The 27,133-nt window shown below is 34.7% G+C and overlaps 1 protein-coding gene across 3 annotated transcripts in view; it reads left to right on the forward strand.

The window, feature by feature from the left end:
* LOC143233876 (serine/threonine-protein kinase 17B-like) overlaps positions 1-27,133 on the forward strand; it is a 45,594-nt gene that overhangs the window by 6,177 nt on the left and 12,284 nt on the right. For 2 of the 3 annotated variants that reach the window (XM_076470720.1, XM_076470721.1), the window contains one exon: positions 1,563-1,711. In XM_076470720.1, coding sequence (XP_076326835.1) covers positions 1,590-1,711 — 122 coding nt within the window. In that variant the 5' untranslated portion in view covers positions 1,563-1,589. Of the gene's footprint in view, positions 1-1,562; positions 1,712-3,506; positions 3,621-27,133 lie in introns of those variants that run through there. The other variant, XM_076470722.1, reaches the window with a different exon arrangement.

Here is a 27,133-nt window from a genome sequence, read left to right on the forward strand (position 1 = left end):
GCCCTTCTTTATTACTGTAATTTTAAAATCCTTTTTAACGTCTCTGGTTAAATTTTGGAACTTGTCTGGTATAACACATTCATTAAAATAATTGCGTGGACGATTGTGTTGGTTGTTAGTTTCTTTCATAATACTTTAATATGTATAATAATTTTTTAGCATTTTCTTGCATAGCGTTTTTTTTTTGCGTGTAACATGCACCTTGCAATGAGGTATACACATTTATTGTGACATGCACCTTGTAATGAGGTATACATATTTAGTGTGACATGCACCTTGCAATGAGGTATACACATTTACTCTCCCAGCTCTGGTTTCTATTTCTTAATCAAGTTTCGATATATCATCATAGCAGTATGTTTCTTTTCGTCGTGAAATCTTAAACACTTATTGTAGACCAAATTTTAAACGTGTAAAAGAAAATGTAAATAAAATAATTTGGAAGTAGTATGGGAGTACTATAAAGTAAGGAAACAAGGTTGGAATAGGCAGGATAACATTACAACACTTAGTGGTTTTTATTCAACACTAAAGTGGGTGTGGTCATCGTTCCACCCATTCTTATTTCATATGTTTTTTATAACTTGGTAATTGTTAAAACTAAATTAAAAGCGTATATAATTAATTTTCTCTATTGTGAACTTGATTTCAGCAAGTAAGTATAGATACAAATATGTAATCTAATTATTGACACTAATGAAATGCATGACTCATAAGGGGGTTTAATGTCGGAAGTCAGACAGAAAGCTCCAATAATCACATTTTGCTTATGGGAGGTATCACAGCTATGTAGCTGATGGGAGGTAAGCCAACAGAATAGTATGAAGATCATTGTTTTCATTTTTTTTAATTTGTTGAACCTTTAGAAAGGATTAGTTATTTATAAAACGTAATTCAAATTGGATCAAAGCTAAAAGTAAAACAAGAAGTAGGAATGGGAGAAATTAAGGCCACACCCACTTTGAAATTAAACTGTGTCGAAAACAACCAGCTTTTGTAATGTTGTTTCCTACCTAAAACAACCAGGTTTTATAATGTTGTCTGCTAATTCCTACCTGAAACAACCAGGTTTTTTAATGTTGTTTCCTACCTTGGTTTTAATCTACTGGCTGTCTTAAGTGCTTTCGATGTTTCTTACTCTGCAGTTGGTTTGTTTACTACTCATCAGTACTTATAAAGTTTAGTTTACATACTATTTGCAGAGTGTTTGAGATTTTAATCACTGACCCATTCTTACTATAAATACCACCAGACTTATGAGATTTGCTCTGAATGTAAGGCTTAAATAAATATCGTTGAATATCTTGATTACGTAAACTGATGGTAGGTATAGTGTTATTGACTTTATTATTTGTTATTACATACTCTTCTTCATTTTCAGTCATAAGTTCTTAGAATTTATATATAAATAAATTAGATGCTAGCTAAGGGTACAAAATTTGTCTCTTTGGTAATTATTTGAAACACGTATTTAATACTTAGTTGTGGAATGCTTACGACACAATTGCACAAGTAAAATTGTTTGACGTTTCTGAATAAGTCACACTGGAATTATTTCACAGATCCTGGAAGGAGGTCAGCAGCCCAGGATGAATGACAGCGGGAACTACCAACAGGGGTTTATCACCGAAATCCATTGCCCCTTGACCGTACCAATCCGCACTCAGCCTCTTACTGATACGTACGTGGTAGAACCAACACCTTTTGCAAGGTGAGTTTTAGCTAGTGATTGTTGTGAAAACTTTTTCTAATTTTCTGGTTTTCTGATATAAATGTGTTATTTGTTTAATTGAAACTTGTCATACCAAACACTCCTGGTTTATGATATAAATGTGTTGTTTGTTTAATTAAAACCTGTCATACCAAACACTCCTGTTTTTTGATATAAATGTGTTGTTTGTTTAATTAAAGCCTGCCACACCAAACACTCTTGTTTTCTGATATAAATGTATACAAAGCATTTTGTTTATCAGGAACGTCTGCCTTTATTTCACATTAAGTATTAAATGAATATTACAACTTATAGCAAATCAGAACCGGAATTCACTACGAACTGTATAGGTGTTTTGTCTATCAAGTGGCAATTCTTTAGTATAAAACTTGGGAAAGGTCACTAGATATCAAGTCAAGGGAGAGACTTAATATGTATATATCTCGTAGAATATTAGCTAAACACATTACAACTGTCCTAAGTATGCAAAAAAAAGGCTTAAAAATTCGTTGTAGTAATAAAGGTCTTACGACATACGTTAGTTATTTTTAAATAACGGATTAAATAGTAAATTTATGGGTTATGAAAAATATCATTAATACGGTACTTTGCTTTCACAACGTCGCTGGTGGAAACTTAAAAATATTTGATATTTACAACGGGAAAACAGGCTTCTAAAATGTATATTGTTAGAAAATAAAACAGAATTGCGCACGTTCTAGTTGTTCCAAATATAAAGTTCTGTTAATCCGTGTTTATCGCATTAATGCAGCTATAATTGTTTGATTATCTGTGAAAACCTGATATTTTCATAATGTATTGGTATACAAATGTTTGTCCAAAGAGAAGTTTTTAAGATTTACATTTGGTAAGCACACGCCTTTGTTAAAGGGTTACTTCATCCGGAAAACAGTTTGTCATGACATTCTTATAAAATTCAAGTAGCTTATCCTGATTGGGTATTATATAAAGTTGAGTGTTCATTATTCTGTTTGAGACGTTTTGTGAGCAAAATAAAATAACGTCTACTATAATGACGTTGTGGTTCTTTGTGCCACTTGTTCGTAAAAAAATTTGTTTGTTATATCATATGTTTGAAACTTTTGTAAATTTATTATCACAGCTATTTTCATAATAGAAGAATTATTATTTGGATGTTGTTTTTTCTAATAGAGTATGCGAACATAACTTATCGTCATATGATTCCTGAATGTCAACTGATAACAGTAGGATGATGTTTTGATTATAATGACGTCATATGCCGCTATAGACTTAAATACAACACATACTTTCCACTGATATCGATAACAGCATATACTACACATTCAGTTTATCAGAAATGTTTAATTAACAGGTATGACACATTTCAGTAAACTACCTGAATACAGTTAATAGTTTAATACTTCGGAAGTTGCCAGAAAATACATGTAGTATTAGCTTCATTTAAGCGTAGGTATTACGGTGTGTAGATAGTGTAGATATTGATAATGTTGCTCAAATTATGATTTTAATAAAAAATTAAGTTCCGTCCATTATTTCATACAAATGATAAATCATGTCTCAAGTTGAACGTGGACAAGAATAAAATTATGTAAAATTAAACAACTCATTTTTTTCTTTTTACTTTTCCGATCTTTTAACTTCGAATAAACACGAAATTATTACTCAATAATTACTAACTATTATGACTGATCAAGTTATGTAAAGCCACTGGTTGGTATTGCATAACTTGTGGACGTCATCAGCTTCTGTATCCTACGGTTGAGACTTCTCGCCTTCTTTTTCTTTTGTTGAGCACGCCAATTTAGGTCCTCTCTCTCTCCCCGTGTCTGGAAGGGCAATTCCTTCTCTGGAGGAAACACTGTTATTTGACTAGATGAGTTGCTCATAACCCTGACGTGTTCTGAAGGTAGGTAAATCATACCAAAGGGAGAAAAGGACAACGGTCTTCTGAGTTCTGTGTAGGAAGTAAGATATATCTGCTTGTAAATATTATGTGTATATATTCTTGTCTTGTTTCATTACTCAGTGTTGGCGCAACTAACTTACGAAATATTTCTAAAAACACGCCCTCTATAAGGACCTTCTGATTTCAAAACACCAAAACTAGATTTATAGAATTTTATACTTTAGTTAGCAGAATAAACGTAATTCGTGCGTATTTTGCCATGTAATTTTTTCAGTACGTGTTCTCACTTAAGGTTAGTTAGGCTTGACATGTTGCATATACGAATTTTTCTATAATGCTTGGAGTCTTAATCTTTAGTTAGGTTGCTTTTTGAGAAATATTTATTACACTGCTTATTTGAAGAAATGGACCATCATACAGTAATTTATGTGTTGAATGACTTTGGTTAACATGAGTAAGCGGCTCGAGTTTCATTTGGTATAGAAACGTAAGTTTTTTTTTAATCGAAGCAGTAGCGAACAGATTTTGTTTCTGAAAAAAGAAACGGTTATGGTGGTGTGTAAATCTAGTTTCCTTATCAGGTTCACCCACGCGGCATGATTCGAGAGATGTGTACCACCGCCAGGAATTGAAGCCTGATCAAGTTCACATGAGTGCGTTAGCCGAACTGTAAGAAAATCGGGCATTTTACTACTACCTCTATAAAAGGCTGCGCTGCTAGGTCTAAAGGGTGGATACCAGTTGATCTGGCTTTTCCTAGTCACGTGTGACGTGGTAAATGTCACGAGCCACAATAACGGATCCTGGTAGCAACGGCTATAGGGAAAGGCATAATTTTTTATTGTTTGTTATTTGTGAATTTCTCGTAAAGCTACATGAGGGCTATCTGCGCTAGTCGTCCGTAATTTAGCAGTGTAAGACTAGAGAGAAGACAGCTAGTTATCACCACCTACCGCCAACTCTGGGGCTACTCTTTCACCAACGAATAGTCGATTGTCCATCACATTATAACACCCTCACGGCTGAAAGGTCGAGCATATTTGATGTGACAGGGATTCGAACTCGCGACCCTCAGATTCAAACGCCTTAACCACTTGACTATGCCTGGCAGATCACACACAATTCTTGATAAAGTTAGTTAAAATGTACACGATGACCCTCTGCTGTGTATGTATTAGACTTGCAAAGCGTTTCCCACACTTAACTGTATTTCACATAATGCTTGGAAATCGATAGCGTGTAATATGTCTTGACTCCTATTAACATGTTTCAGAACTATGAAGAACATGTAAATAGCACTTACAATAAGTTTAGTAAGTTTAAAAATATTATATTTCTTTTTTGCTTATGGTCTTCGTTGTAAGTGCCTGTTCGCAATAAACTTAGAAGACGAATATGCAAGTTCATATCCCCTTCCCCTCTTGTCATTTCTCGTAGTTGGTTTATAATTTAACACCGTAGTAAGTCCAGTAAAAACTGTATGATGTGTAATATTTACAGTCTGATACAAAAACTCAAAAAATATTCTTGAAATTTCATTCAGTATGTTCATGCGTCACGCAAATAATTCAGCTAAGAAAAGGAAAATATGTTGATCCAGCCGATGTCGGATATGATATGAAACTGAATTCTAGAAACAATTTTGCATTAAAATATGTATTTAAAAAATTACGAACGTCAATGAACTTCAAATGCATTACTTTGTTTTCAAGTTCTTCAGTCAAGGAACTGCAAGAAATGTTGCTAGTTCATTCACATCAACACTTAGAAAGTGTTCTGTTGATTGTGGAACCGGGCTTTTCATTTTAGTCTTTTAAAGCATACACAACGAGATAAACAGATACCTTGATAACAATGCATATACTCTGTATTGAATAAAATACGTATAAATAATAATCAACCATATCGTATGGTTATCTAATCGTTGTAATGGTGGAATGTCAGTGACTTGTTAGGCTGAATGCTCGTATATTGACCACCTAGGTCTCGTAGACAAAAACTGTGTAGAACGGCTATCTGAAACAGAGAGAACAATGGCGTCTGTTATTGTACACAGGAATCCCAGGGGCAAGGACGTAACCTGCCCATCTGAAGGTCAGTCACTAATTGGTATACCCGTGGGACACCTGTTTCTTTCTCACGCTTAAACACGCGGATAGCGACACCATACGGTATCAGAATGCGTTTCTGTTTAGCACTTGGCCTATTCTGTATTATAAATTCAAGTGCGATGTTATAGCCTTTTTTAAAATACTCGTTTTATAAATTTAAAAAGCAGTTTCGACGAAACAATGTTACCATATTTTTAACAGTTTCATGTTATTTACTGTCTGTAAAGTACTGTTAAGTTTTTGTTTTATATATAAAATTGTCACTCTTTTTAACTGACTTACCTACATATGATACGGCTATAAGAGTTTTTTTTATATCCCTCAGATTTCTTCAAACAATCCTACATTTTTCACAATTATTTGTCTTCTTTAAACAATCCCATATATCTATCTCACCATTATTCGTCTTATTTAAACAATTCCACATCTCTCACCATTATTCGTCTTATTTAAACAATCCCACATCGCTCACCATTATTCGTCTTATTTAAACAATCCTACTTCTCTCACCATTATTTGTCTCTTTTAAACAATCCTACATCTCTCTCCATTATTTGTCTTCTTTAAACAATCCAATTTCTATAACCAGTATTTGTCATTTTTAAAAAATTCCACCTTTCTCATCAGTATTTGCCTTCAAACAATCCCACTTCTCTCACCACTATTTGTCTCCTTCAAATAATTCCAGGCGAGAATAAATGATCTCCTACAATTTATCTTTGGTAATTTTTCTTTACAATTTGGTTTGTGATTATTCTCATTTTTATTGCTCATATAACAACATTCTGTGATTCACTATCCTTTTATTTATTAATGCTGTGAGCGTTCAAGTGTCAGAGTATATAGTAAACAATGTTTAGGTGCAAAATTATTCAAAATAAATGATTAGTGATTCTGATAAGCAACTAGCCAGGTTCAAACAAGTGAAGCAAATATAATTTACAGCGTTTTGTTTTAAAGCTCATGACAAAGTATTGTTTAATGCCACTGTAAACATTAGTTGCTCACTTCGTATGACAAGAATACATTCGACATGATATCAAACTTTCTTTCAGGTCTTGGTTCCAAGATCTAGTTACACAAAGTTCATGCACAAGTACGCGAACATTGAATCAATTTAAGATAGACTCGTAGATGCTCCTTCCGATATTTTGCTAAAAATCAATATTAAAATGATCCACTAGCAGAAATAGATCGTTATATCATATTCGGTGATGATAGCCATAAGTATCTCTCTCCAGTCAATTTCTACTGTAAGTAAAAGTCAACCTGTTCTAGATCTTAAAATATCACTAGTGTATTCAAAGGGTTTAATATGTCAAACACGTGATTAATACTATTTCGAGTGAAAAAGTAACATTTTACTACGGAACTGTTTGTGATTGTAAACGACAGGATGAAGAGAAGTAGTGAAATTGCACTAAATACTATAAGCATTCTTCTCCTGGACATGGCTTTGAAGAGGGAAGTAAAAAAGCGTTTCAACTTGATATATATTAATTACTGTTAGACCTGATTTCATGAATAATTCAGTAGTACTTAGCAGTTTACTATAAATAATAACAAAGGGAAGAAGAGATCTGGTAGAACCTGACCTTCCAGGTCGCGCACAACGTATAGAAGAGATCTGGTAGAACCTGACCTTCCAGGTCGCGCACAACGTATAGAAGAGATCTGGTAGAACCTGACCTTCCAGGTCGCGCACAACGTATAATGGTATAAAACGACCTAATATTATATATTTTTAAAACTTTGATAAACTTTTAATATATTGTTATACAAATGGTCGTCTACTAAATATATTTACATCCGCCTTTTGTTTACATCCGTTGAAATAAAGGGCGCATGCGTACTTAGTAAAATGCACATGCATTTTCAGAACAAAAAAAAGCTGAATGTTATCATGAAAGATATCGCTGTAAACATTTAGTAATCTTTTAATAGATTTCTGTCTGTTTGTTTCAAAAGTTTGGCGCAAAACTACAAAAAGGGACAACCTGCACATAGCTGTCCTTATTTTTGAACTGTTATTAAAGCAGCTGGTCAAAAACACCCATTGATAACTTCTTTAACTACTTTTGCCTCATCATATATTTGCTTCGATCGCCACTCATAAAGCGCACCCACAGCCCCAAAATGCAAAGTCCGTTTTTGCGATAATAATCTACGAACCAGTCGGAGCAGGTTAACCAACAAGCCGCATCTGCCCTAATTAATTTAAAAGAAAAAGAGGGTTAACCATTATTTGTGGGGTCTTGGTTGATTTTTTTTCATAGTGCTTTGAATACATCCGTTTGCTCTGATGTGTAGGACCAAGTGTAACCCAATGCCAGACTAAATCAGAAGGTTCACGACCCGTTGGTGCAAACTCGTGCTCCACACTTTGGAACCGTAAACGCATAATAAAAGGAAAGGTCAAATTTTATTAATTGATAAGAGTACCTCAAGAATCGACGTTGGTTAATGTTTACTAGCTGCCAGTCTACTACTTCAGAATTAGTGATGGCCAGCGCAGACAACTTTGTGTGGTTTTGCGTGAATGTTTGAAATAAACTGCAGGTTTATCATAATACCTTGTTTCACAAAATGTGATGATTGGTTTGAAATAATGTCCCTGAAAAGGGTCCGAAGGCCGTGTGGGAAGGTCACCTGTTTTAATCACTCGAACCATTGTACAGCAGCGTGTTGTCTGTCAGTCAGTCAGTAAATGCTAAAATGACGTTACATAAGGGGTACGTAACGTTGCAGTTTGTCAATACAACGTCCGTATTCCATGAATTACGAGAAGGATTATGCATTCTGGGCTACAATACAACAGGGCATATTAACTTCAAAAGCAATAAATGAAAATAGTTATTACTCTTAATTTTGGTTTTATTTAATCTCGAAAGAGAACACGTTCCAAAACCTTGCGCAAGTACGTTTAGTGTATATGTTTGTTTGATTGTTTTTTTCTGTATATGTTGGAGTATAACCATTACAACACCTAGGAAAAGAGGCGATCCATTGACTTGCACTGGTAAATAGATAGTTTGGGCTTAGGAATTTAAAAACTTCACAACCATTAACTGAACGCAACCAGATGATGAAGGGCTCATTTACATATCGTTACATTCTCTGGATTTTAAGTTTGTGAAACTGAGAGTGTTTCTTTCGTAGTTTTGTATAAGTATGCACCTACGGAGATACCATCGCTACTATTGTTATAATTGGTGGTGTAATTAAAAATAAGTAGAAGTTGTGCACTAAGAGAGAAGTTTCTTTTGGTTTCCTTTCATGATGTGGAAGGTTTGTGTAACTAGAATAGAAGGAAACCTGGTAGTAATATCCAAGCAGACCAGATAATCTGTGGGAAGACTCCTGCGAGTTTTAATTCCCATGTGCTTTGTATTGGGGGTGACTTTTCAGTGGAGATAAGATCGCTATTTTGTATCTTTCTAATTGTATGTTGGGGGGAGGTATTTTTGATAATGAAGTTTATCTGTAGATTTATGATAAACCGAAGAATTGGGATGCTTTATTGGCTACTATGATCATTTCTTTTTGAGCGTATGGTTAGGTATTTTTTTGCGAACGTTTTTGATTCTTCAATCTTATTGGATGAATTGTCTTTTTTATTTCATTGAAATTCTCTATGTTGATTATGTGAAGAAGTTTTTTTCTAATATAAGTAATTGTTCAGTCTACACTGTTGTCATAATTACACGTGTGAAATAGTGGATTACTTTACTAAATATTTGGTCCTGAGATATCCTTCATTAACATAAGTGATATTTAAAGCACTGTTATTGTTGACAAGTTTAAATTATTGTAAGTTATTCTTATTCTCGTTAGGCTCAATATTTTTTTTCCCAGAGTTTTAAAGTTAACATATATACTCTTCAAAAAAAGAAACGCAAAAGGGATATTTTTTTATTTTAAAGAGAAATATATGTAAGAACGTTACAAGCTCAGAGTATGTGATGTTACACGTGTTAAGGCATTGATTGTCAGACCAAAATGACAATAAAAGTTGTGCACTTTGAAAACGGAGGAAAACATCGGATTTTTCGCCAAAACGCATTCGTGTCCAATAAATTTGTTTGAGAGATCTGCATGTTCTGCAAGTGCAACATATGCAAAATCCCTATAAAAGTGACGGGTTCTCGGTTTCCATAGCTCAGTGTTGAGCCACCGACACGCAATACAGTTACGCCAAGACTGACTGAAGCACAACGCAACAACGCCATTGGTCGCATGGAAGCAGGCGAATCTCGATCAGATGTTGCCAGAGCTGTGAATGTCCACCCAAGCACCATCACAAGGCTATGGAATCGTCACCAACAACATGGATCAACTCGTGACCGTCCACGATCTGGCAGACCTCGTGTGACCACGCCCGCACAAGATCGCTACATCCGGTTACGTCACCTTCGGGATAGGACCACCACTGCGACGTCTACTGCCTCAACCATACCAAGGCTGCGTAGGATTTCCGATCAGACCGTACGCAACCGTCTACGAGATTCTTAGGCCCCATGTGCAACCTATCATGGTGAACGTCAACGACGTTTTTCAACATGACAACGCCCGTCCTCACACAACCCGACTCACTACTGTCTTCTTGAGACACCACAACATCAACGTTCTTCCCTGGCCCTCCAGACCACCTGATTTAAACCCCATCGAACATCTTTGGGACGAGTTGGACCGACGTCTGCGACGGCGACTACCTCAACCGGAGACTCTACCTCAGCTTGCAGCAGCTTTGCAGGCTGAGTGGACAGCCATTCCACAGGATGTGATTCGTCATCTCATCGCTTCCATGGGCAGGAGATGGCAAGCAGTTATTGATGCTCACGGGGGGCATACTCGTTATTGACGTTGAGTGACGTTAAACTTCACCCAGTGAGCGTGGACGCCTTTGCAGACCCTGGATGTTCAGCAGTGAATGTGCAAAGTTTCACACATGTCATACAGAAGTACCCGGAATAAACTTGTTAACAGTTTGTCTCAAATTTTGCCTTTTGCGTTTCTTTTTTTGAAGAGTATATATAGAATTTAAGCTTGTTGGTAACTATGTATTGATAATAATCGTATTTTTGAATTCAAATGTGCCAGTAAATAGTTGCTGAAATTGTACCTAAGTTTAATATTTTGAGGTTTTAATTTGTTCACACAGTGATTTTATAATGGAAGTGCTGATGTGCACGGGTTATGTTCTGAGTGCTCAGTGATCTTTATAGAATAATACAAACTCTGAAACAAGTATAAATATATATGGGTTAATGCGAAGTTACACTTTTTTATACAAAAAGCAAAGTATTTATTTAAGAGTTCTGAGTATGATAAGTGAAAGGTACAGGATTCACTTGAAACACAATCTTTTTATATAGATGTTTTTTTGAAATTAAAAACTGTGGTTGAAAATTTTAGATATTCTCCCTTATGACAACTTACAGAGGTCGAGAGTTCAGTATAGATTTATCATTCATGACAATTGAACTAAATTCCTAATTGCAGAATATCAATTCAGTGAAAGGTAATAAGACAAAATCCCTTCCGTATATGTAATGTGATAATGCCCATAAATCAACGAGACTGTGTTTACTTTAATTAGAAGTGTGCAGTAGACATGCTAGACTAGTATGCACTGTGCTGCTTTTTCAAGTTGTGTAACATTAGTTATTTTAGACAAAAACATGTAGTTCAAGCTGTGTTGTAAATGCATCATAGGTATCTCTATATTTTATTCCATAAATACAAAAATAAATTATTACGGTAAAGTTATGACCATCGAATACCTATTGTTGCCATAATTAGTATACAGCGTATTATCACGTAAGACTATTTCTAATTAGGTACAATTTTGTTTCCATTAGTTTTATTAGTTATCCTGGCTTCTTTCATCACTACATCCCCCATAGTGGCACAGTGGTATGTCTGCGGATTCGCACCGCTAGAAACCGGGTTTCAATACCCTTGGTGGGCAGAGCACAGATAGCCCATTGTGTAGTTTTGTTCTTAATTACAAACAAAAATCACTAAGTTTTTTTAGTACTTCCTTCAATAACAGATTAGTAGCCAACAGTTAAACGTAGGATATTGGTAATTAGTATCAAATGATAATAATAAGTTGGTAATTAGACGTAGGTGATCGTACTACTAAACATGACAAGAATACTGTCGTTTGACTAGTCATCAAACCAGTTTCTACTGACTAATAACTAGTACAGGTGCTCAAACCAATTAATTTCATTATTAATACATTAGAATTAAGTAAATTAGAAGCTACATTGTCACTCCAAGTGGACCGTTTATCTTTCGAATGGAATAAAATTATATGAATTTTGAGCCACCGAAACAGAAATTTAATAGTTGATAGCTGAGAGCTGTGGTGCAAAATAATAGTTGCAACATTCATCTCTCGATAAGTAGACGTTTAATATACAGAGGTCGATTGTATATTTATTGTTTGAACGGAGGGTTACACTATAGGCCACTTGTGCTTTGGCCGCTGCGGATATGTATCGAAACTCAAAATTTAGCGTTGCAGTTCCGCAGACTGATTGATCCTTCTATATTTGCCTTACTGTTTTTGGTTTAGATGCATGTTTATGTGACATGTCTCGAAACCTTGGTCCTTGTGCTGTGCTTTTCAATGAATATTGTTATCAATAGACAAAAAAAAAAAAAAACTTTTCTACACTTGTGGAGAACAGTTTCCTAATATAATAGTTATTCTTGTTTCACAAGAGAAACCTTGTGTTAGAGGTGCTATAGTATTCCAATCATGTTTTAATGACCGAAATTAATTTGAGAACATCACACCATTGTAAGGTAGGTCAAGGAAAGTGTGTATTATCTTTAACGTGTATCTGCGGCTGTTGCTATATCCACTGTTGGCCGTCAGTTAACCCTAAAATTACAGATTGGGTCCATTCTATAGAATTTTTAAACATATTTGTATTCCAAATTCTTTGTGCACGAAATCGTTTGTGGGTCCACAATTTTATTGATTACAATATCTTTAATAGCATTCGACTGACATAAAAATGTAAATAAAAATACCGACTATATCACAGTTAATTTAATTATATTCTGCTAGATTTCCCATTTATTTTACATATAAAATCTAATTTCACACGCTTTTCAGTTGATTAAGTACGTGTTGTAGAAGGTTAAACCTGGAATTATTCAGTATAATGGAATATGTAGACACTACAGGTCGATATCTTTTTTAGGGTAAGGACTGGTAAGAGCTTATCATTAGCGTTTATTTTCAGTTTTACCATTTGGTACCGTGAATGTTTTACACAGGTAATATTTTACAAACGCACTGTAAACATCGTTTGGGCGTCTCTTGTTACTTAGTTGAGTATGGTAGCCAAACTAGAACACGAGCCGGAACAAATGCAAATTGCGTATAACTTGTGCATTGACCGTTGAGTTTTTAAGTCGGGTGCATCATTGATGTTTTGCCTTTGTGTTTACAATTTCACAAAGCGAAAAATGTAGTTATTATATTTTTATAAGTTTTTGCATATAATGTCATAGTAGAATTCTTGATAGAGGCTTCACTAGACGCTAGCATGCGGGACCTGTGCTCCTGTTGGTGTCTTGAAAAGTGAGAATCGAAGAATCACGATCGATATACTATTGAAATACCAAAAACCCTGCGGCCATAGACCCGATCTCCGAATCTTTTAAGCACCTAGCAACGCCTCTGATTCATGACTGACGTTTTTCTACGGCTGCTTTTTTGATTTATCATCCACCTACTAAATATCATTACATTCTTGTGATTTGAGATGTGTTCATTCCGTGTAATGTTCAGGTTTGGCCTCGTTAGACAGAAGTACAGCGACTAAGAACTCAGAAAAGCTGCATCATTGTTTCTGAGGCATTCTTGTCTAATAAGCAGGTCAGGGGCGAGAGGTGAATCATACACGTGTCATTCAGTTGAAGAAAGAACACAAAGAAGCATCTCTTTAATTTATCTGGTTTATATAGAAGACGACTTTAAAGATCATAACACGATTATACTAATGTTGGATGTAATTCTCATTGGCATTAGTTAACAATAACTTTAATTTTTTAAGACTAGAAGGAATGTGAATAAATTGCAATAGTACAATTTAACGGAGTTTGAACCAAAATTGGCATAAAAAAAATCTACAATGTATTCATGCAATACAAGTGCAGAAATTCTGATGAAGCCAAGAAAGAATTTAGTGATTAATATAGGGGACCTTTTATGTTTTCCTCTAACTGTAGTGAGTGTCTGATTAGAGAATTATATAGCAGGAACGTCCAACTTCGACCATATGTTAAAGAGAAACAAAGGATGTATTTAATTGAGAGAAATTAAAGTTGGAAACGAAGCAGAATTATCTCCAAGGTTACGAGATACTTAACATGAGCGTCCGTTTGTGTCATGCAAACTCAGTCCCAAGCTAAAACGTAGGAAAACACTTTAAACAGCGGGATTAACGCATACATGAGCTTTCGTTTACTTCAGATATAATCGTTAACAGTACAGCCAAAGTTTCTGTATAACTACACTAATATTTTTATAAGGTAAAATATTATTATATATTGTACTGAAAAGTGCAATGCAATTACTAAAGGAAGATAACAGTGGGTTGAAAAGCTAGAAGGCCTATGCGCCTTATGTAAGTCAGGAAAAAATGTGAATAGTTTGAGTAATACTAAAAGTAGTATTCGTTGCATGTGAAAGTACACTACTTTATTTAAAATTAAAAGATATGCAGTTATGACATATGCAACACGTTTCGATGAGCGGTTACAGATTTGTAACTCAACGGTTTTAGAAAGTTATGTTTTTTATTGTTGTTTTTTTCCTCATATGTAACCAATAACACAGTTCTGTGATGGCTTTATTGTCTTGAACTATTCACATGTTCTACGCTACTTCCTGTACGCTTAATTCGAAAATGATATCCATTTTACTCCATCACGTACAGATTTTTCAAAAACGTCATATGTACTTATACATACCTCAATCATTTTCATTGAAATTAGGTCACATTTTGTTATACTTAGACCAATCGCGACGTGAGAGTCTTATTGATTATTCTAGAACCCAAACACAATAATAATAGTAATACGTTCATTGTGTTAAAGGGAATAGTAATTTAATCTAAGTAAGATTTTTTCTTCCCGATTTAGGAAAAGAAATCGTGACGTAAAATGAATATTATTTTCGAAATCTGTGAAATACATTATTAAAACCATTATATTTGAAGTCATATAATCATCTACAATATTCGAGAAAATCGTTTTTTGTTCCAAACCTTGTCACATTGGACAATATATATAGTAAATATTGGTTACCTCTGATGTCGCCCCCCGCTAATACAGCGGTGAGTCTAGGGATTTACAGCACTAAAATCAAGGGTTCGATTCCCCTCGGTGGGCTCAGCTAATAGCCCGATGTGGCTTTGCTATGAGAAAACACATACAACTCTGATGTATGTCACTAGAAGAAGACTAAATAAATGGAATATATTACAAGGTTAGAAGTTAGTTCATGGTTTTTGAAGATAGGTTTTAAGTAATCGTTTTCGTATACCTTCCATTAATTCGACACTACAGACATACCAATTATCAAGTTTCTATATTTCAATTTAATATCAAAACACAAATTATGTCCTCCTTTCGGTCGGAACTAGTTTTTTGTATGCGCAGGAATATTAAATCTCACTTGGTAACTCCATTGCCTCCGGCGTGCTAGACAGCTGTTGTGTTTTGCGATGTGTTACGAGAAACTACTCAACTTCCTGCTATGGTTAATATCGTGCATAAGTAACGTGCTCCTTATGCAGAATTGTGGTAGTTGTCGCGAAGTTCCTTAAATTATATATATTAGACACTTCTCATTACTTGGTTTATTATATTACTTTCATTTCTGAAATACGTCTTATCACTGTATAAGCCTAGTATGAAAATTAACCATAGCTTATGAACATCTCACATTATATCCAGGATGTGTAGTATTCACACCTAGGTGTCAAAAGCAAGGCGGAAGATCCCACAAAGTCGAGGATTCGTTTATAAAGTGTTTATTGGTATTAGGCTATTTAATGAGAGGCGTGGCAACTCTCTATGATTGATTATGAAGATGAATATGTGAAGAAAAAATATCCATTTGTTGGAAGAAACAGAAGTTAATATTATTATTTAGTATGTGATGATGACTGGTGCTATTATTTTTTCAGAAAGAATAATTTACTTTGGAAGTACAAAGATTCAACTCCATAAAAATAGCGTTTCAGCAAAACATATAACGCCAAAAGTGTGTTCAATAATGCTGAGGACATCCTGCACTGTGGTTATATTATAATATTAGCCTGTTCCAGTTATGTTAGGATTGTTTCCAAAAAATAAACACCTCATGACACAGAGTAGCAAACATATAGCAGAAAATTGGTTATCTTAATGACCTCATCCTCTGAGTAGTTTATTATATGAAACAAACTTTCTTGAATGTTATATACTCATATATATATATATATATATATATGAATTATAGTTGACTGTATAAGGTTTTGGTATGTTGCTTCTCCATACTGTAATATTTAGTCAAATTTTACTTAAATGTTGGATGAATATTTCAGACTTTAATGAAAATGCTCCAAATCCAAATGACGTGTGTCTAATCTTATTATGGAAATTGAAAATTCTCTAACAGAAGCCTTAATAGCTGAAGAAAAGTTAAAGTAAGCCATTATGTAGAGGATTTTCCTTAAATTTGAGATAAACAAAAACAAGAACTCAAAGCAGAAACGAAAAATTAATTTGAGTGTCAGTTAAACATGCGAGATCAATTTGAATCCTGTACTAAGTCGTGCTGGATATTTCCTCCGATCTACGATTTATGTTATTATAGTTCATTCTCCGAAATTAAAGGCAAAGAGTGGCAAAAATAATCAATTAGAAAAAACTTATTTTTGTAAAAGCTTTGTAAGTAACTTTTAAAAATATGCACACAGTTTACTTTTTAAAAAAGTATAAAATATAACATACCTTTTGATCTTATTTCATCTCTGTTCCTTGAAGGTGTTTTGTTTTTTAAGAACATATGTGTTTTGTTGAACTGTTACATAGAATCTTTTTGGTGTTCGTCATATACTTGATTATTTGCACCAGCTGGGTATGTATTTTTTTCCCTCGGGAACTCCCAAAGAGGCATGGGGTCCCCCACAAACCCTTCACCTATATACTTTGCTCACACGCGAAGGCTGACTCGGAGGACCTTGGCGGTCTGGCGCCGTACGTCTCCCCATATATAGACTGGCTTCTCTAAATTGAGTCAGTGACCAGAAGTACCAAGTAGCTTTTTGTAGGTGGATTATAGGCGTTGCCCAATTTTCATATCAAATTTATGAATCATGGATATTACACTGTAGTTTAAGGATTATAGAAACAGAAGCGCTATCTTCATTTATTGTATACAAAAGATAAGAAAGTTAGTCGTGAATAATAATATAAAAGAATGAACAAATATGGTATGAAGTGTTCATAACAGTTAGCTATTTCATAGCTCCTTAAGAATTTGATTCGTCGGTGCAACGTTTTCTGACAAACCCGAGGATATCAATTCTTAAAGTTTTTACTTTTTCGCCGTAGGGAAAGATCAAATTTGTGTCTTGGGTATTATGTTAAAGAAATGAAAGATCACTTTTTACTAAGTATTTTTGCCTTATCACTGCGTATAAACAATTTTATTTTGTTTGTTTAAAGTTAAGCACAAAGATAGACAATCTGTGGTCGGGTCACCACGGGTATCGAAATCTGGTTTTTAGCATTGTAGACCCGCATACATTTTCATTTTACCGCATACCGTAGTGCTAGTTAGTCGACCCTACCCATAGTCTTGGCCATAAACAGAGAAAAGGGCAAAAATGTACTAAAAGCTGTACTTATTTCAAAAATGAAAATATATTTTAATATGAAAAAAAGAAGAGACTGCTACTTTTGAAAGTACAAGGACAAAATTTTAAACATCACTGTAAAAAATAAAACATAAACAATATAAACAATCAGGTTATGAATAGTCAGGCATGCCATAATTAGAATAAAATGTAAACAAAATTAAATTATTCAGCATTAGCTAGAAAAGAGTGAATTTTCTATTACTTTTTTTTAGGTACATTGTTTACACAGAAAAAAAACTTGTAGCACCAAAAAAGATTGGTGGTAAATAATTTTTCCTGGACATTTCAACCTTCAGCGTTCAAACCTCAAGGCCGCGTAAAGTTTTCTGACAACGTGGATGCACGTAATTTAGTATATAGTTAAAAGAATAGAAATAGTCACGTTACGTTGCGTTCAGTCGGTGCTTATTCCAAGACACAAAAAGCAGCTGCGCAGCTGTCGAATATACTGGTAAAGAGAACAATGTTCTCTAGTAAAGTTTACATAGGCTGCTCCGAAAATAACAAAGCTATAAAGTATGTAAATAGTGTTTGTTTGTTGTTAGGCCCAAAAGTGCTACACAGTGATCTATTTGTACTTTACCCTCCGGACGAAGGGAGGCAAAAATATTGTGTCATGATAAGTAATGAGTGCAAACTTTAACGTAAGTAGTAGGTACACTAGTGTACGTGGGATGACGTCTGAACTTTAAAAGTTGTGTTGTGGTGGATTGACATATTACCAAATAACTTTACGAAGAAATAGTAAATTTGCCCTTGTTAGTTATGTGAAAATAACCGTCCTAATTTACTGTTATGTTTCATAAAAATAAAAGACGAATCTACAGCGCAATTATAAAATTTTGCATCACCTTAAAAAACAAAAAAGGTTGCGATCACAGATGTGCTTTTGGCAGTTTGTCAAAAGTAATTAAACGTTAAGTAACACTGGTTAAACCAGAAACGTCTGTAATATGTTGGCTTGATCGAGGACAGGCTACAAAACATGTACAAATATATTTATTATGACATACATGATACAGTAACTAATGACATTTTTGTTTCAGTATAGATGCTTTTGACCTAAACATCACGTACAGCTTGTCCTAGTTGTATATTGAATTTCTGCCTCACTAACACTGGTGGAATTTATACCTAAATTAATAGGCTCATGATAGAGCAAATTTCCAGTTTGCTCCTGGTGAAGAAAGGTCCACTCTTCTAAAGCGCTTGGGTTATAAAGTTTTGTATTTTTCTATTAAATTGACGTACTCTCCTAACGCCATGTGTAGAGCAAACCCGTCAGTCTTGATCGTGCAATTTAGTATTTAATGATGTAGTGTCAGAACAAACTTGTTGATGGAAATACGGTAATGTAATTTGCTAGTTCTTGGATGATAAACTTTTGATTCTGAGTTACTTAGCAATCCCAGTACTTGTGGCTTGCGATCTGATAATTCTGTTATGTGTACAACTTCTTCCTACTCTCATTAGAAGTAATATTTGTTCCTACACAAAGTTGGACAACTTAATGCTAACTTTCGATTTTGTAGCTTACCCATTTTTATTCGTTTGATCTTACTCAAAAATAAGCTTGTTTAGGTTATTCTTGTTGGTAGATTGATATATACAGTTTGATAAAATTACATTCAAATCTTGCACTCGTTTTACTTCTCCTGTGATGACCCCAGTGAACTATTGGTTGTGCAGCAGAGCTTTCAAATAAATATTTTAGTATGAATCAAAACCACGTAAGGAAATAACAGTAAACTGATATATGTTTTAAAACTTAATTATATCTTAATAATTTAAAGATGATAAAACGCATTATAAATAAAGTAACTACACAACTTATACAATATTTCTAAAGTTTGTATAAAATGTACATAGAAATAAACAAAAATTATACATTTGAATAAATATTGATGATTGATTGTCATTTGCCTGTTTTCAATTTGGTCGCATAGTCAATATTAACATAACTTATACACTGTGAACATCGGATTCAAATCAGTCGATCATAATATCTTATCCTATCTGTTACTGATGAAATGACTGAAAGTGTTTTGATAATAGCATTCTCATTTTCACCTATATTTATTTCCCATGTCTTCCTGTGATGTCATTTTGTATGCATCATTCCTGCAAACTGTATGATATTATTTTATGTATCTAATATCAATAATATAAGTTAAAAGAGAGATTTACTTCTTCAATCAACACAAAGGTACCGTGGATTAAATTTTCAGAGCCCAACAGTCACGCAACAAAACAAAACAAATCCTCGTCCCACCAAACACGCTCGCCCTTTCAGCCGTGGGGGGTTATAATGTTACGGTCAATCCCACTATTCGTTGATAAAAGAGTAGCCCAAGAGTTGGCGATGGGTGGTGATGACTAGCCTCCTTCCCTCTAGTCTTACACTACTAAATTACGGACGGCTAGCGCAAATAGCCCTCGTGTAGCTTTGTGTGAAATTCAAAAATTCAAAAAACAAAGAAAACAAATCATCAAACAAAGAAGCCAGTAATTGAAAAATATTTCACTCGCTGAACGTCTTTCTCAGTTTCATTTACTGACTTATATAAATTCACGTATCTGAAAAGAAAGAAGGTTAGAAAAATTAGTCACTTTTTTATCTGTTATGTTAATTTTAATCAGTGCACAGTAGTATATTCGATAATTGTTCTTCGACCTTACTAATATAGGGTGAGGCTATTTAAAATTGATGTTTAAGTAAATGAAACAGCATCCCTAAAACCATCTCATCAACTCCCCCTCCTCCCAAAGTTTAAATAGTGTTTCTAGCATTCTTTCCTTACTTTACTTACTTAATTACAAAGATACGAAACACCCTTTCTCTGGTGGGTCAGCAGTAAATTTACGGACTTACGACGCTAAAATCCGGAATTCGATTCCCTTCGGTGGTGACTTTGTGCTAAAACAAAACAAACCAACAAACTAATCTCTCTTTACTTCGAAAGTCTTCCTTGGCTATGACACTGTGTTGTGCCTCGATTTTGAGCATCATAAGCTTTCAAACCTGCAGCTGAGATACCAAGGGTTGGGGAAAATTTTGATTGCATAAGCGCCTGAAAAAAACGAGCAACCCCATACTTGTTACTAACATTGCAGGCCATGTTATTGCAAGCGCGAGTTAATTATGTCATACATTGGGCAAGTGTCTACATATTCGAGAACCATCTCGATTGAACAGGTACAAATGTAAAGGGTGAAACAGAAATCAGGTGATTTATAAAGGAGGAAAAGCTCAAACCGAGAAATAACGGATCGAAAGGGAATAAAACAAACATTTGAAGTAGTAACTGTGTAAAATTAGTTAACATTTATTGATATTAATATCCAATGAGTGGAGGGATAAGAACATACAAGTCTGGTGAAGAGTAAAAAGAAAATGGAATCAGAGGATGTCCACAAATGACAACAACAAAAAAGCACCCGTACTGAGTTTTTGATGGGTGCTACATCAACCGAATACTGACAGTGAATTAAAAATGAATGACGACCATGTTAGAACAAAAACATCAAAGTAAAAGAAGAAACAGTTAACGAAGATAACAAGTTACCGGAAAACTCTATTTCGAATACCGGTTCACGACCGCGAAAAATAAACGACCAAACAAAACTTGCACTAGTAAGCCATGCACCCGTACAAGTTACATACGTTATTTATCCAGCTAACTAAAGAGTACAACTGTTTATGAAAATGAAAAACATAGAAAAGTGTCTTCTCCATGGGTTTTGTAGACTTTAACACTAGATTCTTCGCCATGTTTTTCTTCTTTTACATTGTTTCATTAGAAGAAAATGTAGTTCATTGATACACATGCACTATCTGTGATAGCTATCCCTAATAGTGAAGAAATAGACAATAACACCGATCACAGCTCCATTATTCCAAAAGGCCAATATGTCGACAATCGAGCGTAAAGACAATTACACATATAATCCTGATGTTCATTTAAGTTATTATATTACGTAAACAATAGTATGTGTATAATGTTATGTCAGGGACACAAGCAATCATTCTAGAACCTATATTCTTTCCTTTATTTAGATAGTTATTGCATTACAAAGATACCAAACACCCTTCCTCAGGTGGGTAAGCGGTAATTTTATGGGCATACAACGCTAAAATCCAAGATATGATTCCCTTAGGGGACGACTTTGAAAATTAAGTTAAAGCTTTTTAATCTCTTGAAAAATTACTTCAAAATTCGTATCACAATAATAATTTCATTATCATGGAAACGGGATGAAAAACTTCAATAACAATAAGAAGAATGTAGCAAACTCTAATACCAGTAAAGGAAGATTTTCAAAATATCGGTTTGTATCCAACAGTACCCAATCAACACTTGGTCTGTATCTAACAGTACCCAATCAAATCTCGGTCTGTATCTAACAGTACCCAATCAAATCTCGGTCTGTATCTAACAGTACCCAATCAAATCTCGGTCTGTATCTAACAGTACCCAATCAACACTCGGTCTGTATCCAACGGTACCCAATCAACTCTCGGTCTGTATCCAACGGTACCCAATCAACTCTCGGTCTGTATCTAACAGTACCCAATCAACACTCGGTCTGTATCCAACGGTACCCAATCAACACTCGGTCTGTATCCAACGGTACCCAATCAACACTCGGTCTGTATCCAACAGTACCCAATCAACACTCGGTCTGTATCCAAGAATACCTAATCAACACTCGGTCTGTATCCAACGGTACCCAATCAACACTCGGTCTGTATTCAACGGTACCCAATCAACACTCGGTCTGTATCCAACAGTACCCAATCAACACTCGGTCTGTATCTAACAGTACCCAATCAACACTCGCTCTGTATCCAAGAATACCTAATCACCATTCGGCTTGTATCTAACAGTACCCAATCACTACTCTTGAGCTACATTGCGGGTTCGCCATGACTCTTCTAATTCACCCGTGGCCCCAGAGTGTGAAGATTGACTCACTGCAACAGTACCTGAACTGTGGACCCTTGGATTCACAGTTTGGCAAGGTAGTAAAAGAGTAGCCCAAGAGTTGGCGGTGGGTGGTGATGACTAGCTGTCTTCCCTCTAGCCTTACACTGCTAAATTATGGACGGCTAGCGTAGATAGCCCTCGTGTAACTTTGCGTGAAATTCAAAAAACAAACAAAGCATTTATACAGTAGGATGCACACGCATTCTCAAGATGGGCAAAAACTGAGCGTTAATGTAACAGATGGACACTAGTCGAGTTCGATTTTAAGTGGTTAACGATAACCCCTATCGTGATAATAAATAAGTTTGCATCACCATATATAATTTTGTAACGTAGGATCGGAACAGAAGAGTTGATGTTGTGGATATAAATTATAAAAGCTTGTGTCAGGTGAATGAAACTTATCTGAAAAACGACAAGGTGCTAGTGTTTTTGTTTCATTTTAATCTTTACCATATATTCAGCTCGATCAAAGGTGAGCTGCTCTTGTTGTGTTGATGAAACGTTAGCTCGCAAACTCAGAAATGCATGTACAGATGACCAAAATTTCCTTTGCTTGAAGGCTACAGTCAACCACCGATCTTACTGGATCATATAAAGTGTTGCGTAAATCCATTCTTAGAGCATAGCGAAAGAAACTGTAGACGCTTGCACACTACCGTCTTCAGCACCTACTTGATAAGCGTTTATAAACTGCGCATTTTTTGTCTCATTTACGATTGTATAAGCACAATCTAGTGGCTGACAGGAGACATGGAAAATAAATGGCATCGGAATCTCCTTATAATTACATCACTCCTTCGTTGTTTTTGTTGTTGAGGGCAGTACTGCCATATTTAGTTATTAGTAGTATATATATTAGTTGTTATTGATGAATACCACTTTACTGTTCAACCATTTGAGTTATAAGATACGTTGCATCACACACGTATATGCCAGTAAAGATTTCTATCTCGCCTGATATAGCTATAGTGTCAGAGATAGACTATAAAGTTAACGTTTGAATAATGGTGGGAGTTTCGAGATCACGCACGTAATAGGGTAATCTATCAATCTTGATGACGGAGTAAAAAAACAGGAACATGACAGCTTGTTTCCTTCCAAAGTCCGGGAGTGGTTCCAACGGAAATATTAATGGTGGTTTTAAATCAAAGCAAAAATAAATTGCTGCCACGCAAATGTAGAAATATGCGATTCTTACACTTTTACATTCGTAACAATGACGATGTTTCATGTAAACAACAGAACCGTCACAGGGAAAATATTTAACTTAATTAGTGGCTACCTTCCTCATTTCGGATTCTTAGGATGATGACCTAGTTATACGGTGTAAACGACCAGCCTTCTTCTTTAGAAAACGCAATTTGAATACATCTAGTACAGACATGGCAAATACCCCTCATGAAAATGTTGTAGAATTGAAGGGACTGATTGTAGAGAAACTGGTAGATTATTTGTTATGTGTGGTTTTAGCATAAAGCTACACAATGGGCTATCTAAACTCTCTGTCCACCGTGGGGAATAGAACTCGAATTTTATCGTTCTAATTATTAACTAGTTCAAAATTAAAGCCCAGCAAACGACAGCTTTTATACGAAAATAAACAGTTTGCACTTATGTACTTGTGTGAATGAGGGTATTTTTTTCTTATCTTTCCATCCTTGACTGTAGTCCAGTTTGTAATCAGAAAATAAAGTAAACGGTAAGAAATAGGAAAGTACGAAATAGGTTTAATTCATAAGAGGTCTATTTCACTCTGAATTAAAAGGAAGTCAAGTTTCCATACTGTACCAACAAAAAAATATTTTTGCTGGAAATGTTTACGTTCCTACTGGTGTCAAAAAGAACAAAAAAAAAGTCAGTGTGACATTTATAAAAAATGGCGGAATGACTTTTTACATTTATGAACATTGTGTATTTTCTACCAATACTTCATATAACTACAAACATGAACCTAAAACTTAAACATATAGGGAACTTTTTGCTCAAAAAAAGCAATTTGTTCATTAGTTAAGTCAGACAAGGTTTAAAAAGGTTTTGCTTTATTTCTTAAATTAGTCTGTGAATACTTTATCATTAGTTCTTTTATAATTTTTATGCAAGGCTACACAAAAGTTACCTTTCGACAGCCATGTTGGGTTTTAAACTGATAATTAAAAAAATTATTCGTGTTCAACTGAGTAGTGAGATTTGGCTGTTACTCTTACTGTGCCTCCACAACCCCGAAATGCAAAAAGTGGTTTTTGAAGTAATTGGATATGAACCATGAATCCTCGGATTCAGATTAAGCGTGCTAATTACTTGGCCACGATCATCCAAAAAAGTCATAATTTGTGTGTGTGTCTATATATATATATATATTTGTGTGTGTGTGTGACTTACTGATTTAAAAAAAACAACTTCAATTTTAATAAGTATCAACATAACTAGATCCATCGCTTCAATAATTTCATGTTAGTTAGTGACGTATGCATGGTCCATGCAAATTATGTGCAGTTTTTTTTATGACGTTTTATAATCCTTGGTTTTATTATTTGTCCTTATGGAGGAAGATTGCATTGTTGTTTTTTTTCAATTTATTTGTTTCTTTGTTGTTGAGGACAATGCTGCAAAATGGACTGTCTGTAGTGTATGTTTCAAGAAATGTCGAACCCCGTTTTATAGCGTTGTAAGTCCACAGACTTGCCGCTAAGTCACTGGGAGGACTTAATTTTGTCGACCCAGTATGGCCAGGTGGTTAGGGCAGTCGACTAGAAATCCGTCACACCAAACGTACTCGTCTTTTCAGCTGTGGGGGCATTATAATTTGACGGTCAATCCCAGTATTCGTTGGTAAAAGATTAATCAAAGTGTTGGCGATGGGTGGTGATGACTAGCTGCCTTTCTCTAGGTAATGCCTTTTTTCTAGTCTCACACTGCTAAATTATGGACGTCTAACGCAAATAGTTCTTACATAGCTTTGCGCGAAATTTCCAAACAAACAAACTTAATTTTGTGTTTATCTCGCTGATTATGACACGTAGAGTCATAATTTTAAGCTTTGAAAAGTTATGCTGAGAGTTTATTTTTTTACACTTTCTTTTAGTTCACATCTATTTAACTTGGTTGACGTAAGTATTGGTGCTTTTAGGTTGATTTTTGTGCGAAAAATACAAATATACTGAAAATAAGGTTACTTTGCTTTATGTAAATAAGACATTCTTCTGGTTAGAAAACAAACAAAGGAAGGTTAAGTATCGTGATTGGTTCACAGGTTACCAGAGTTTAACCCTTTGAAGGAGAACAGGTAAACAATATTTTTTTTTTATTAGGAACAAAGTAAGAGTTACTCTGATAATAGTTGTTGAAAGTAGTTAGGATACCTTAATAGTATTTATAATACAATATATCAGTTGCTGTCTTCTTGATAAGAATTTCTTGTTAGTATAAGACGACTGAATTATTCTTTTTAGATTAATATTTTCAGTTGATTTTGTACTATATATTTTAAAATATATTTTTACGTAGAACCCATAGAATGGAATAGAAACATATTGCCGTATAGAAATAGGTCCGTTTATTTTAGAAACGAAAAACCACAAAAAGTACAAAATGTAATTAAGTTTAATTTTATTTCGTTTCTTAACCAAACCATTATTAATTGACAGAAGTTTTTGTGTGTTCGCTTATAACTGACGAACTATTGCACCGATTGTCATCAAACTTGGTATGTGTTCTTAAGGCTACCCAGGGAGCGACATAGAGAGAGGGATGTCAACCTTAGGAGATGTCTCCATGGCATAGAATCCTTAGCAGAATCCTCAGATAATATACAATGTTGATAATTCAAAACATATTATCGTATTATTATAGTCTTGTACGCCACATGTGATTCATTCTAGTTTCAATATTTGTGACAAACTCTTTATGATTTCTTAAATTATTTTTTAAAAAAATCGACAGTAGGGTGTATTTTTACGCTTGTATTGTTGAGGAGAACGCTACTTGAAAAATTGGTGTTTGTAGATAACAGTATTTCTCACTGTCCATTTGTACTCTATATAATTTACCAGTAACGTGAGAGAACCTGTCATGTTTTCAAACACATAGCTAACAAAACAGTTCAACTATAAACTGATTCGTTGGAGCGTGAGATGACTAGTCGGGTTGAACCCGTCTTCTGAGGACAAGACCTCATGGTCCAGTTGTTATTAGAGTAATGTACATTATTTTAAAGTCATGTTGACCTATTGAGCAGATATTTAAAATACCGTTTCGTTGAACAGTCTGAATTTAGAAAATAATGCATTTTTTAGCTTCTCAAATAGAACTATGTACTTTATAATGGAGGACATGATACGTTTATTAATTTTCTTGTAACTAGATCTTGTTGTTTTTCAAAACAAAAGGTAGATTTATTTAATTGATACCGCTTAACATCAAACAATTACAATCCCAGTATTTTGCAATGTATAAGAACATAACCACTATACACA

Source organism: Tachypleus tridentatus, chromosome 12 (assembly GCF_004210375.1).
Source record: "Tachypleus tridentatus isolate NWPU-2018 chromosome 12, ASM421037v1, whole genome shotgun sequence".
NCBI classification, from domain to species: domain Eukaryota; kingdom Metazoa; phylum Arthropoda; class Merostomata; order Xiphosura; family Limulidae; genus Tachypleus; species Tachypleus tridentatus.